The 15648-nt window shown below is 42.0% G+C and overlaps 2 protein-coding genes across 6 annotated transcripts in view; one reads left to right on the top strand and one right to left on the bottom strand.

The window, feature by feature from the left end:
- Positions 1-4212, bottom strand: part of magi3a (membrane associated guanylate kinase, WW and PDZ domain containing 3a) — a 200941-nt gene extending 196729 nt beyond the window's left edge. For 2 of the 3 annotated variants that reach the window (XM_033628244.2, XM_033628243.2), the window contains exon 1: positions 3004-4212. In XM_033628244.2, coding sequence (XP_033484135.2) covers positions 3004-3310 — 307 coding nt within the window. In that variant the 5' untranslated portion in view covers positions 3311-4212. The remainder of the gene's footprint in view (positions 1-3003) is intronic. The other variant, XM_033628242.2, reaches the window with a different exon arrangement.
- Positions 4213-7842: 3630 nt separating this feature from the next.
- Positions 7843-14860, top strand: LOC117258250 (tyrosine-protein kinase STYK1). 3 transcript variants are annotated; one of them, XM_033628959.2, is made up of 10 exons: positions 7843-7999; positions 8088-8207; positions 8317-8460; positions 8615-8815; positions 11149-11330; positions 11432-11512; positions 11690-11907; positions 12003-12043; positions 13446-13542; positions 14608-14860. In XM_033628959.2, exons 2-10 carry the CDS (start codon positions 8156-8158, stop codon positions 14777-14779), a joined length of 1188 nt encoding a protein of 395 aa, XP_033484850.1. In that variant the 5' UTR covers positions 7843-7999; positions 8088-8155; the 3' UTR covers positions 14780-14860. The 3 variants fall into 3 exon arrangements, with proteins under 3 accessions (XP_033484850.1, XP_033484849.1, XP_078025945.1); XM_033628958.2 differs by having other exon boundaries at positions 11429-11512; XM_078169819.1 differs by having other exon boundaries at positions 7874-7999; positions 8154-8207; positions 11429-11512.
- The last annotated feature ends 788 nt before the right edge of the window (positions 14861-15648 follow it).

Raw genomic sequence — 15648 nt, 5'->3', positions numbered from 1 at the left:
CAGGACTGAGTGGCCAGAGAAAGAAAAGAAAAAATAAGCAGTGCTCTGGTGATGGAATAGGGTCGGAGGAAGGGTGAAGCAAAAGTTAGATTGAGAGTGAAATATAGAATAATGTAGCAAAGGAGAGAAAATACCAGAGACGAGTGGGAATGGAAAAATGTGATGATAAGGCATAATCGGCTGAGAGGAGAAGATAAAGTAAAGACAAACTAGACAGCACGGAGGGAGAGGGGAGAAATCCAGCAGGGAGACAAACTGAAATAATGTAAAAGCTCCTTTCAGGCTGATGTAACTTTTTAACATGGTACACATACAACACTGTTGTGACAAGTCTTAACCTTCACGAGTCAGTCTTGCCATCTGTCGTCACTCTCTACTTTGCAGTAGAGCTGCAGCTAATGTTTATTTTCATTATCGGTTAATCCGCCCGTTATCGTCTCCCTTAATCGATATATCCTTCTTTAAGGAGGGCTGTCCTGAATACCACTTTTGGGGCTTCCAAGCTTTAGTGATAATTACCCAAGAATATTCAAAGCTTTGACAGGCAGTGACGGGATCCAAGGGGTAGGGGGTCTTATTCATACACACTAATCACCCACCAGAACTCAACCTGACTTTAGCAGGACTTAGCACTCTGAGTAAGTTACTAGTAACTACAGTAGAAACGTCAGCGGTCAGGCGGCATCACTAGACGCAAAGCAAGTGCTTCACTACTCGGACAACCATCTGCAATTAGTCTCACATGTTCCTTTGACTCGTCATGCTGCCAATTTAATTGCTGCATTGAGGACAACGGCGTGTCCGACACTGACCACCTCTTTTCAGCTTCCCCCACCAGTTCACTGATGTAAAAAACAAAACAAAAAACGAAGCACTGGAATACTCATTTGGACATCTAGTACCTTTGCGACAATCAGGGATGCATGATGATATCGGCACATCATCTGTTTGGGCCAATATCAGCTTTAAAATGAACTTTCACAATCGTCCAACATGCTTGTTCTTATTTTGCACAATGAATAAATATTTCATACATTGACAAGTGTTGTATTTCATGTCTCATCTGCTGGTGGGCCCTCATGATAAGAGTATACATGCATAACAAGATGTTAATTCCACTACAAAAAAGACTTGATGATCACTAAAATTAGGTAGGGAAAAAAGTGGATATATTGATATCGGTATTGGTTGTCTGTGAAATGAGTTTCTACATATTGGCATATCAGATATTGCCAAAAAATTTAACATTGTGTATCCCAATTTTCATTTATGGCATAGAGAGGTGTTAAATTCTCCCATTTAAGAAGCATGGAACCAGGAAATTTTTTGGCTTTTTTGCTAAAAAAGTTGCAAAAACTATGGACACCTTATGGACACCATAATAAGCATAACTGTCCCCCATGTTGTTGTTGTTTATTTGCACATACAATATTCAATTTGCACTAAATATGTTCACTTTAATCCATTGCTCACTTTTTATTCACTGCTCATTATTATTATTATTTATTGCCGTTTCTTGTATTTTTGTACTCTTTTTGCATGCCTAGTTTGTCTTACGTTTTTAAATTTTGAAATCTTTAATCTGACTCTTTCCCCTTGACTGCTGTAACACTGGAATTTCTCAATTGTGGGATCAATAAAGGTGTATCTTATCTCTTATCTTAAAAACTATCAGCAAAACAGTTTCCAATTAATTTTCTGTTGAATGACTATAATCAACTAATCGTTGCAGCTCTGCTTTGCAATCTCACAAGAATACAAGTTTATATCCAGACCAGTTGGCCAGCATCTAAGCCACCTCATCTTGGCACGGAGCAGCCATCAATGATGGATGACGCTTGAATTAATCATGAGAAAGGGGACAGAGATATAAACACACAGTGAGGGCCCTGAGGGGAAACAGAGGAGCCTATGGTAAGCAGCCTGCACATGTCAAAGTGTGGCTCGGGCACCACTTAACATACACCTAACATAACATAACATAACAGAGAAATGTTAAGACGCATGCAGAGTTAATGCTGAGCTGAGAAAATGCACTTTTAACAAACACAATGTGCTTCACTAATACCATAATGAAGCCAAAACACCTGCGAGTCATGGTGTCAAACTGCGTCGCCTGGCCAGCTCAGCATCGTGGGGATTTAAGGATATGGGCCTAATTGATTCAATTAGACTTGGGCTCACCTCCATGCTGCAAGCAGGCCGACACGGTCTAAGCTGGCAAGGCAGCCATTAACAAATCCCGGCTAAGTGTTTGCAAAGCGCCACACTCAGCAGCGCCTCCATCAAATCCACCCATCCATACAAACACACACACACACTATTGTCCCACTTGACTGGTAGAGTTTGACTGTCAGTATGTTTTGGCACATTTAACACACTCATTAGTCTGTGAGCCATAAAGAAGCACAAACTAATTGCCAGTAAGTCAGGTAATAACAGACGCATAAATCCAATCAATAAGCTTTTAGCTGACCTCACACACACACACACATTTGCAATGACATTAAAGCTGTGTTGCTCATTCATGCATGCATGTGTGTGTGTGTGTGTGTGGCCAAGCCGAGAGAAGAGGCAACACTTGGATGCAAAGATGACAAAGAGGACGAGGGCTGCAGGTGCATGCAGATCTGGGCACTATGGACAGGCATGTGTAGCTACACACAGCAGGTCTCCCACTTATGTCGTTTGGCGGGTTTGTGCCACAGCAGCATGAAGATATATGTTGTCCTCACATGGATGTGCAGGAGGCGTGCAGGTGGACAATTCAGATGTGCTTAAACCAGCTGAGAACACACAATTAACCTGTGGAGGAGCTAAGACTGCACACACACCTGATCCATCGACAGGGGCACAGCTGTGACCATGTACCCACAAGTCCCTCTTATTTATTCATGATACTTGTCTCGCCTTTCCTGAGCTACAGCACCTCACACACCTGACAGGTTTGGTGGGGAGTTAAAGGTGTGTGTGTGTGGGGTCTATTGTGATTCAAATACACACCTGGTTTCACAGTCTTCAGGCGGATGGGCTCCCGAAAGTGGCGGATGACAGCCAGTGTGTCTCGGTTGGTGAGTCCGCTCACCGGAGTGCCGTTCACCTCCAGCAGCACGTCCCCGCTGCAGGGAAACCTCCCGGCGTGGCAAACCATCGCCTCCGAAACTATGTGTCCGAGGTGGGGGAACTCTCCCAGCTCCGCGCCGCCTCGCACCTCAACCACCGTGACCAACTCCCCGGATCCCCCCCACGACAGGGTGCACTCCTGCACTTTAGAGGACCAGTGCTTCTTCTTCTTCAGTGTCTTGGACATTGTTGGTGTAGCTCTCGTGAACCTGGAGGCGAAGTCCAAGAACGATTGTCCTTCAACACAAGATCCGCTTCTGCTCCTAAGACGCAATGACGCATGGGAAAATCATCGCAGATTAAAGAAGTTGGGGCTGATTCCTGGTGTTGTATTCCATCCCAGAGTGAACAAGTCTGTGTTTTAAATCAAACTCCCTCTGCCGATGAGCGATCCTCCCATTGAATTTACTCGAGCATCACCTGTCTGCGACTGGGATGCGAGATCAGCTGCGTCAGTGTCGCATTGAAGCGGAAAGTGCTGCTTCTGATGCTGGGGCGTCTCGATCCCACACCCCAGTTCACGCTGATGTGCACTTAAAGAACAGCAGCAGCTTCCTCCACAGTTAAACCACGATGTCACACAGCAGGACGGGATCCTGTGAGCCCCGCAGTTCGTGCGCACCGGAGAGCCTGTCAGCTCCAAACGCGTGGAGAGGCGATATATTCCACTTCAGACTGATAACACCACCCAGGAGGGAAAACTTCTTTAAAGAGTAAATGCAGAAAAACTTCAGAAACTGATTTCTAAAACGTTTTTTTGCGCAATCCTCGGCTCAGTGACAGCTCCTCGTCCGAGCCTCACGGAGAGTCAACTTTACTGTGCGCACCTGTCCTCCTCTCCTGCCCTCCTCCGCGGTGACATCAGCAAAGGCAGTCCTTGGAAACGGAAAAACATACCTGGCTCTGCTGTGAACCGGGCGGTTATCTGCTCCTCTCCACACCCAAACCCTGCTTCGTGATGTCCGTTACGCGCTCTCCTCTCCTCCTCGCTTCTCCAGAGGCACTGAGGGGATTTAGTTTCTACTAAAAACTACGCAGCAGCATGCAACAGACCTGATCCGATTAGGGCTTCACTCCATAACTTTTTTTTGATCTTTTTCCGTGTTCTTTTCCTGATTGCAGGGTGTCCCGGCCAATCAGAGGTCAGGGGAGGGTCCTACAGCCTCTCCTGTGAGCCAATAGGGACTGGCAGGGGGCGGGGCTTCTGTGATTGGGAAGCGCTGGATTTTGTTTCCATGGTGTGTTTAGAGAGGCGGAGCTCCTCCCGCTCTGGGACACATATTTTCACGTGGGAAATGTTTATTGTAAGTTCGTGATAGTCGACCAACAGTCTGTCTGAGATGTGTCCAACGTGTTCTTTACACAGTGGGCTGAAACTTTTAGTCATTCCTGGGTTTTATTGTGTAGCTTAGGTCCCTGGAAGCCTTTTGGAGACTCACTCTTGCTCTCAGGACTGAGCACTCGGCTACTTGTTGGAGGCCATTTTTTGCGCAACTCTGCCCTCTTGTGGTTGTTGCAGTCAGAGGCTGACACCTCTGTCCAAAAACCCTTCAGCCACACTGGTGCCACTGTCATCATGGATAGAGAACTAAACGGGCCCCCCGGGCACATGCCCAGGGGTCCAAAGTGTCAGGGCCCCCCTGGCCTTCATCTGCAAAATGTCACTCAAAGTAATACCATAAAGAAACTCAAAAAATACTTTATTAATCCCCAAGGGGAAATTCATTATCTTTCACTCTGTTGTCATACACACATGGCCTCAAATACACACACATGCACAAACAAGACCAACACATGCATTAAATGGAGATGGACAGGGTTCGGTGCCTTGCTCAAGGCCACCTCGGCAATGCCCAGGAGGCAAACTGGCAGCTCTCCAGCTGCCAGTCCACACTCCATGCTCGATTCATATGGGGTCTTGAACCAGCGACCCTCCAGTTACCAAGCCAAGTCCCTATGGACTGAGATATTGCTGCCTCCTAAACTATTACCACCCTCTAAGGAACTGTAAAGAAATACAAAATGACCAAAAAAAAGGACACAAACAGATCTCAAAGACACACAAACTGACCTTTAAAGAAGCACAAAACAACAACAAAACATGCAAAAGAACTAAAAAGATACACAAAACAACTATAAACAGAAATAAAATGGTCAAAAAACACACAAATATATCCCTTAAAGAAACAAAATTACCTCAAAAAATACAAAATGATTAAACAGAGACACAAAATAACCACAAAGACACACTAAATTACCACAAAGAGACACAAACTGGCCTGTAAACAAGCACATATTGACAACAACACATGCAAAACAACTACAAAGAGAAACAAAATAACCAAAAAGGACACAAATATACCCCAATGAGACACAAAGTGACCTCAAAGACACACAAAACGATTAAAAATAAACACAGAACAAACACAAGGACATACTAAATTACCACAAAGAGAAACAAAATTACTTAACAGAAACAGAAAATGACTACAAAGAGATGCCAAGGAACTACAAAGACACACAACAATTATAAAGAACAAAGAAAATGGCCAAAAAGCACACAGATGTATGCAGCAGAGAAACAAAATGACCTCAAAGAAACAGAAAACAACCGCAAGGACACACAAAATTACCACAGAGAGACACAAACTGGCCTGTAAACAAGCACATAATGACAACACGTGCAAAACAACTACACAGAGACACACAACAACTATAAAGAGAAACAAAATGACCAAAAAGGACACAAATATACCCTTAAGAGACACAAACTGACCTTTAAATAAGCACAAACAACAACAAAACATGCAAAGGAACTCCAAAGATACACAAAACAGCTATAAATAGAAGTGAAATGACTAAAAAAAGATACAAATATACCCCTAAGACAAACAAAATGACCTCAATAAGACACAAAACAACTTCAGAGATGCCAAGGGAAAACAAAGAGACAAAAGAACTACAAAGAGAAACAAACTGCCCAAAAGACACAAATATAAACCTATAGACAAACAAAATGATCTAAAAGATACACAAAATTATGAAATTGAGACAAAAAACAACCACAAAGACACGCAAAATTACAACAAAGAGACACAAACTGACCATTAAACAAGCACAGAACATGCAAAGGAACTACAAATAGGCACAAAACAATGATAAAGACAAAAAAAATGACCAAAGAGAGCACAACATGACTACAAAGAGATGCCAAGGAACTCCAAAGAGACAAAACAACTACAAAGAGAATCAAAGCAGCCAAAAAAAAGACACAAATACACCACTAAGACAGACAATGACCTCAAAGAGACACAAAATGACTACAAAGAGATGCCAAGTTACAACAAAGACACAAAACAACTATAAAGAGAAAAAAATGGCCAAAGAAGACACAAATTTAACCCTAGGAGAAAAAAACATGCCCTCGAAGAGACACAAAACTATATAAGAAGAAACACAAATCAACCACAAGGACACACAAAATAACAACAGACACACAAACTGACAACAAAACATGCAAAGGAACTACAAATACACACAAAACAACTACAAAGACATAAAAAATGATTAAAAAGACACTGATAGACCCCCAAGAGAAACAAAATGATTTAAAAGAGCCACAAAACGACTACATAGTGATGCCAAGCAACTATAAAGAGACACAAAACAACCACAAATATACCCCCAAGAGAAACAAAATGATTTTAAAGAGATACAAAATGATTGAAAAGAAACATAAAGCACCCACAAGGACACAAAATTATTAATTAATTAGACACAAACTGACCTTTAAACATGCACAAAATGACAACAAAACACGCAAAAGGAATTTGAAAGACACACAAAGCAACTACAAAGAGAAACTAAATGACCTAAAAGAGACAAAAAACAACACAAAGAGATGCCAGGGTACTACAAAGAGACACAAAATATCTGGAAGGAGAGACAAAATGGCCAAAAAAGACACAAATGTAAACATAAGAGAACCAAATGACATAAAATAGACACAAATGGCTACAAAGGGATGCCAAGGAACAACTCAGAGACACAACAGCTACAATGAGAAACAAAATGGCCCAAAAAAGACAAATATATCCCTAAGAGACACAAAGTGACCTCAATAAGACACAAAATTACCACAGAGACACAAAACCACAAAAAGATGCTGAAAACTACAAAGACACACAACAACAAAAAGAGGAAAAATCAGCTCAAAGTTCATGGCTCTTGCTCCTCTGTGGAAGAGGTGGTTTGGCCTTGTGCATGTGTGCACCCTGGGGGCCCACTGTCACGTAATCCACCCATGACTACTATGAAAAAAAGTTTAAGATACATTTACAAATGTGTTTCTTTGTTTTTATTGTTTGTTTTATCTTTTTTGATTTAACTTCCACATCCTTGGAATGTGATTTGGGACTTCGGTGTAAAGACTTGTGACTTGCAAACAGTGAGTTGGTCCCACCTCTGGATTATACTTCATTTCTAATAATGTTCGCCCTTTTTGGATTCTCCGTTCACCATGGAGGCATACAGGGAAAAAAAAAAAACATTTTCTCAAGGTAACACATGGTGAATAATTGATTTACAGATAGTCATTTTGCAGTTGAAGTATTCTTTTATTCCCAGTTTAATCAGTTAAGTATTAAAGCAGCAGCGAGTGTGAGCACAACACCTGTTAGTGTTATCATTTCTGGTGATTTGTTAATGTTTAACATTCAGTCAACTTTCAAACTCGCCTCCTCGGTCAGCGCCCTGGCAGGCAGACCAGAACCAGCTGATAGCAGCCCTGATATTGTGGTTTTTCAGCTGCTGTTAATCTCAACATCATAAGGCTGTAAATATGTGTTGGCGGGAACGCTGTGGCATCAGGTGTCAGGTAGGAAAACTTCAAAGTAGCAATTAAACTTCATGCTTTGCTTGATTTTCCAATTTTCAGTTTCATCATAGTTTTACTTCCTACACAGGAATTAACTTCTGAGAGTTTTGGATTTCATCTGTTGATATGATCTGCAATTTCCCTCACATGTGAGAAATGTCAGCTGCTCCTCGTGACTGCAGCAACGACACCTCGCTCCCCATGTGCAGTGAGTCGCACACATGCCACTCATTGCGTTGCAGACTCATGTTATTGCGTGCTCCTCTCCTCGGCTCTTTCTTATTCTGAATCTGCTTCTTCTTTTCCTTCTTGTTCAGATGAGGAGTCGGCGGGTCCACTCGCTGTAATCATCATCCCTTCTCTGTTGGCTCTGAGCACACTTTTAGGAGTTGCTTTGATTTTATGCAGTCTCCATAAGAACAAACAGAGACGACAGAGCACCTCAGCTCATTTAACAAATGGTATGAATCTGCAATAACTGTATATCCTCTGTATAAAACTGCTGAAAAATACTATAAAAATCTGTCCTTTTTCATCAGCACTGAGAGCAACGCCAGGTGCTAATATATCTCTGGCTCTCAGTAAACCTGCATCTACTCTTGTGTTTTTTAACAGGCCAGCAAAGTGTATCCCCGGCTACAGCTGCTGTGAGCACTCCAAAGGTCCAGGCAGCTTTGTATCCCTGGGAGATCCCTGAAGAGTGTGCTCTAGAGGGACTAGAGTTTTGGCAGACAGGTCGCCATGGCCCCATTTGTAAAGGTCTGCTGAAGAAGAGAGACGGAGCCTCCTCTGCTGTGGTGGTGAAGTCTCTCCGAGGTACAGCATGAATCTGTCATAAGGCCAAGATGAGCCGAGCCTTTTGTGTACAATAACAGTTGAAAATATGTGGAGAGATCACAGAGAGAGAAGGGCAAGATAGACATAAAGGTTCTGCATGTAACTTCAGAAAATCCTTGTCTTTAGGGACACCTCTCTCTGGCTGCGAGCGAACTAACACTAAGGCTGGTCGTTATCATGTTGATAGAATACTGGAAAATACATTACAATCATATTTAGTAAACTGTTGCTAACTGTAATGTACCTGTATTTCATTTGGACCACTGGCTCCATGACACTAACTAACTTGCCATTTGCAAATAACTTTCTTAGCTAACATTACAAAGCAACCAATAGAGTACTCGAGGGATGATGGGTTTTTTTGTTGGCCGACGCGGAATTTAGCATCATTTTGGTTCCCTTGTCCAAGAGCCTATTGGATTATTTCATTCACATTTGTATTATTGTAGAAAATAAGTACCGTGGCATACAAAAATTTAAGATAGTGAAATGTTTTGTTTAGCAACAAAATCTACACAGAAGCGTAAATGCAATTGCCAGAATTAAAAAGCGACATTAGGCCACCAAAACAAAGCTTTAAAGTCATATTCGGCGTGATGATGTTCTATAGTCTCATTTAACTACTTATTAGCAAACTTTTTTTAAAGAAAAATTTAAGACATGAAGACTTTTTGGATTATCGTAGAAAATAAGCTCCATGGCAAACAAATGTTTCTGATAGTTAAAAGTTTTGTTCAGCAAGATAATCTACACAAATGAACACCAATTTTATAATTTTTGAAGCCTAAATTCAATCGCCAGAGGTAAAAAGCTAACGTTAGGCTATAAACAAACTACACCACGGCTGCATGACTCGAGTGTGTAAAGCCAGGTTTGGCGTGATGACATTCTGTCGTTTCATTTAGCCACTTGTTAGCAACTGCCTTTTTTAAGAAACATAAAGCTTTTAAATTCACAAGTGGAGTATTTACTGATGTATTTTATGTCGTAGGACAAAATGTGAAAGTCTCTTAAGCCCTCATGTCAGGCATCTAATAGGAAACCTATTTTAAAACCCATTGACTTCGAGATTAAGGAACCAGGAGTGCTAAAATGCTAACTCATCCCTAGGTTTTTGGATTCATTCGTGGAGCACTCTATGGCATTTCCATGTAAAGTAGCAGCTAGATGGCTAACCTTAGCTTGGGCTGCAGCCAGCTTGTTGTCCATCCAGTTAGCTGTATATTAGCCATGCTGTGTGACTCTGGGTTTGGCTGCTTTGTTGCTAATAAAGTAATTTGTAATTTGGGATTCTGGATGGATTAGCTAACATCATCTACATAATACAGTATTTTGCTACTTTTGCTAGCTAGCAACTTGTAGCCATTATGAAGCAAGCCAACGTTAGCAAACATTAACTAGCTAAAATTGGACTTTTTTTCACAACGTGGTGGGCATTGCAATCATGATATGGGGCACTTAATTTGATGACTAGCACTAATGAGACAAGAATTAGCTAGTATGCCCTGTTGTCCTTCTGTTTCACTCCCCACCGCTCAGGGATTACTTAGCCTGGAGGAGAGCAGACAGCAGCTCTGGAGACGGACCTTTAGTTAGCGGTTGTAACAGCTCAAATTCAGCCAGAAAAAACCTGTGCACGAAAGTCCATCAAGTGGCTGCCACAGTAAAGTGTATACGTTAACACAGCATGTATGGACTCTGATGTGGTGGCTGCCAGTAGTCTGTTGATGTTAGCAAACTCCATATCTAAGCTAACGTTAGCTACTGTTGCACACTGTGGCGTTGTAGTGGGGCTGAAGCGAGATGTAGCACACCGTTGGGAGAAGTTTGCATTGAGGGCTTTCTGCCAGAAAGGGATTTCTTGGTTAAGGTTAATCACATCTTTTGGAATTTCCTGAAATATTTGCCCTGAGTTCTTCACATAGCATCAGTCCACAGGCTGTTAAGGGCAACCGAGGAAGTCAGGGAAGGTCTCAGGTTTTAAGTTAGGTAACAATCTACTTATTCATTGGCAAAAAACAAAACAAAAAACAAATCAACTTCAATCAATCAATCAATCAATTTTATTTTATAAAGCCCAATATCACAAATCACAATTTGCCTTAGAGGGCTTAACAGCATACAACATCCCTCTGTCCTTAGGACCCTCGCAGCGGATAAGGAAAAACTCCCCAAAAAAACCCTTTAACAAGGGGGAGAAAAAAAAGCATTAAATGTAAAATGTTACACCCAGAACCTTTAAGATACGGTATATTGTAATTATAATCAATAAGGTTGCTTACTAACTTTGTTATTAATCTAACTCCTCATAGATGGTCCCAACCGGCCTGAAGCTAAGGAGTTTGTGGACTGGGTCCTGTTCCACGCCACAGTGTGTAAACATGAGAACGTGGTGCGAATGTTGTACTGTCAGACCAAGCGTCTACCCATGTATCTGGTCTTAGATGCCTACAGCCCAGGAAACCTCCTTCACTTCCTCTGGACACTCAGAAATGTAACGGTGGTACACAGCTTTGGTTTAAACCTGAAATGGTCATACATGCAATCTCCAAGTCCTAAACTGAACACTATGACAAACTATCTTCCCTCTAGAAGAATTCCAATACTGTGGATCCATTGCTGAACTTCTCTGAGAGGTCAGTGTTTCTGGTGGCAAAGCAGGTTGCAGCTGGCCTGGTGAGTCACTTTTTGTACACTAATTATTCCAAACAAACAACTAAAATGAGCTATGTTTAGATATCTTGCTCGCAGGTCATGATCCAGATACCAATTTCCCCCATGTTCCTCTTGAATTTTGAATGAACATCTCAACCAATGACTGATATGTTTGGCCGTAATTGGCCCCTCCCTTAGGATTATCTGATGTCCCAGCACAGGCTGGTGCATGGTGATGTTGCTGCCAGGAACATCTTAATTGGCCCAGGCCTCTCAGCCCGGGTGTCTGGCCTGGGCATGGCATTTGGAGGACGCAGATCGGATCCACCAATTAGGGAGAGGGCAGCAGAGGTGCCTCTCAAATGGCAGGCTCCAGAGAGGATCATGATGCAGCTCAGTATTGACAGGAGCGACGTGTAAGGGCAGAGTTATGGCTAAGGAAGCGAAACACACAAAGCAACCAGAATTATTATGAGTCAAAACATTTGTTAACATATTCTCTTTTTTGTAGGTGGTCATTTGGAATCTTACTGTATGAACTGATCACCTTAGGTAGGGCTGCATGTTCCATTATCAAGTCCATTCTTTAAAGGGACACTTCACCCCAAAATCAAAAGTACATATTTTTCCTCTTACCTGTAGTGCTATTTACCAATATAGATAGTTTTGGTGTGAGTTGCTGAGTGTTGGAGATATTGGCCGTGGAGATGTCTGCCATCTCTCCAGTATAATGGAACTAGATGGCACTCAGCTTTTGGTGCTTAAAGCGCCAAAACATACATTTGAAAAATTCAACAGTAATGTCTCTTTCCAGAAATCATTACCCGTCAACGAAAGATAATCCACAGACCTTGTTGTGAGCAGTTTGATGCGGGAACTATTTTCTTTCTACCAATTTTCACCCACCAACCATATCACTGTACCGAAGGAGGTGTGCATCTACTGCTAGCTCACCTAGCACCACTGAGCTAGCTAATGTTACAGCTCAGCCGAGTAGGAAGCCGTTAATGTTTACATCTCACTCTTTCACAAGCACAAGCCTTGATCTTGCCCATCATTAGTAGCAGGAAGCGTGCATCTGATGTTAACATTAATGGCTTCCAACTTGGCTGAGCTGTAACGTTTAGCTTAGTGATGCAGGAAATGCAGGCTTTATACAACATGTTCCTGCAGGAATATGATGTGAATCGTGGAGAAATTAACTACATCAGCAACCAAGATTACAAGTTTCCCTGATGTTAGCACAGAGTAGCAGTACACTTGCTGCTGGTGAATGACTGTAACAGAGTAGCCTGTAGATGCACTTTCTACTTTCAAAGATAACATTTCTCTGATGTTAGCATGTAGCTACAGGTAACAGTGTGTGCTACTTAATGTAAACATGCAATCCGCGCAGAAGGAAGTTAGCATCTACTCATTGATGCAAGGCATTTAAGGCATCCTCCTTGGCTGACCTGAAACTTAAGCTAGCTCAGTGGTACTGAGTAGATGCACACTTCCCTCTGTGGGTGTCAAAGTTGGTGGATATAGTTTCATAGAGCAGAATAGTTCCTACATAAATCTACTCACAACAATGACTGTGTATTATCACCACTGGGCCATGCTTTCTGGAAAGCCACATTGCTGTAGAGTTTTTCAAATGTATTTTTTGTTTTTGGTGCTTTGAGCATCACAGGCCAAGCGCCACCTAGTTCCAGTATATTTGAAAAAAAGAGCTCACACCAAAACAATCTAGATTTATTATGGCTAAGAGGAAAAATATGTGGCCTAATTTTTATTTTGATGTGAACTGTCTCTTTAAGCAATCAGTATTTGTGTCTTTTCATATCCACATTAGCATCTTTTAATTTAACAACTTCTACTGCAGTACTGACATATCCTCAGCATCACATTTTACTACCATAATAAAAATATATTTCTTAAAGAATACTTTTCTTCTTTGTTTTTATCCCAGGCTCTCCTCCGTACCCTGATCTGGAGCCTCTGTCTGTGCTTCCAAAGCTACAGGGGTCTTATCGAATGAAGAGACCAGAGAACTGTGGAGGACCTTTGTAAGTAAACACTTAATGTTTTGAGTACACAAGTGCACTAAGTGTGTTCACACTTCATGGTACAGAAAAATGCAGTGTACTTCTGACACACTTAAAACACTTTAAAGTTGAGAGTGGAATGATGGACACTTCAAGCCCTTGACAGCCGCCATCTTTGTGATGTAGCAAACTTGTCAACTTTTGACATGGCTAGCTAATGTTAGTATTCGCTAGCTAGCTAACTTGCTCCTATAGTTTTGATGCACATTTTAGTCAGCATTGATGTTGTGGTGTAAGTTTGCTTTATGTGTGGGCGAAGATAACAGTCAAATGTTGGCGATAATAATCCACTATTTGTTTGCAATTCACAATTTAAAAAGAAGACAACGAAGAACAACAGGTGGTTCATTACTTCCGGTAGGTGCAAAACGGCAGCACACTACCCTACTGAAATTAGTGCACCATGCAAGAATATAGTGTACTAAAGGAAGTATGCAATTTGAGACACACTCATGGAGTAATATACTGTCAATTGGTGTAGCGTTAGCAACTGAGTAAACTTATACTCATGAAAGTTGCATTTTCATTTAAATACTCTTGAGCTTTTACAGCAAAGAGTCACTTAATATACAGGAGTATATCGCTTAAGGCATTTTGGAAAACAAGATTTTGCTGTAGAGATTTAGATGAGATTGACACCACTGTCACATCTGTATATGAAGCTGGCTCCAGCTGGTTAGCATAGCTAAGTGCAAAGACTAGAAGCAGGGGGGGGGGGCAACTAGACTGATCTCTTTCCAAAGGTTAAAAAAAAATCCACCTAATAGTACATCTAAAACTCACTGATTAACACACTCTCATTTGTTTAATCTGTAGGCTACAAAAACCAAAGTGGGAAACTCATAAGATGGTGGTGGGCGAATTTAGTTACCTTTGAACTGAACCAGGCTGCCTGTCTTTATGCAAAGTTAACCAGCTGCTTGCAGTAGTTTCTAACTTCAGACATGAGTGTCATCGGCTACGAAGGTTATCTATGAAAAGGTCAAACAACTCCTTTAACACAGATGTGTTTGAAATTTCTTCTAGGTACGATCTGATGAAGTATTGTTGGATGTGGAGTTTCAAAGACCGACCTGCGTTCTCGGCCATCATCAAGCTGTTGGAGGCTTCACAGCATCTGGCCTCTACTAAAGACATTTGTGTTCCTGAGGTCATTGATGTATTTGAGTACAACAGAAATGCAGGACTGCTCTCATAGGCTCATGTGCTACCAAAAGCAACAAAACCCACCAACCGAGTATTGCTGAATTTCTACTATTAAATACCAGGGGAAAATGGGTTTGGTGGGCTTTTTTGACCTTCATTTGAATCCCTCAAACTGTATCCTTAATCGATGCCCTTTCAATGAATGAAAGCCTAAAATGTCAGGTAGGTACAGAGTCACCTTACTCTCCCTAAGCTTTTTCTGCTCAAAAGATATGCACTGTCAAATATGTATGGCGAGGGGACAATCAGTGGAAAAAGGAGGAAGAGGACCGACAAATCCACCTAGGGGAATTACACCCCAGGAAAAACTGGAGGAGGTTGCAATAATGTACCATTTAATGGAGGCAGGGTTGTAGACGGTGGTGGTCTATAAGGCCGTTAAATGCATCATGACACGTGGATGGAGGATTGTTTTCATGTATTACTGGTGTGTTCTGTTACGCCATATTTTAAATGGCTGTTGACTCCTACTGTCCCAGGTGTGGTGAGAACCCAGATGCAGCACCACAGACAAGAAGAAGTTTGTAATGGCCATTGAGTGTAACAACTAGAAAGGTCACCCTCTTAGCTTGAGGCCTCCCGAGGCACAGGATCAGTCCAAAAAGCTTCTGCGAGCCACGCCCAAACAGAAAGCAGGAGAGTCTCTAGCGTCTGCTTGATGCACACACACCAGACAGTTCAATCGTGTGCAGTGGTACCGTGAGGAGCAGACAGTAGGTTGGTCGCGCCAGGCGAGGAGTCGAGGAACCAGCGGTGACAATAAGAGGATGGCAGAATGTCCAGCCCCTTGGAGAAGTAATCCATAGCACAGGAAATCTCAGGCAGCATAACAGGTAAACTCACAACGTAGAATCGACAGAC

Source organism: Epinephelus lanceolatus, chromosome 8, assembly GCF_041903045.1.
Source record: "Epinephelus lanceolatus isolate andai-2023 chromosome 8, ASM4190304v1, whole genome shotgun sequence".
Taxonomy (NCBI): domain Eukaryota; kingdom Metazoa; phylum Chordata; class Actinopteri; order Perciformes; family Serranidae; genus Epinephelus; species Epinephelus lanceolatus.
This window is presented reverse-complemented; position numbering and strand designations above follow the sequence as displayed.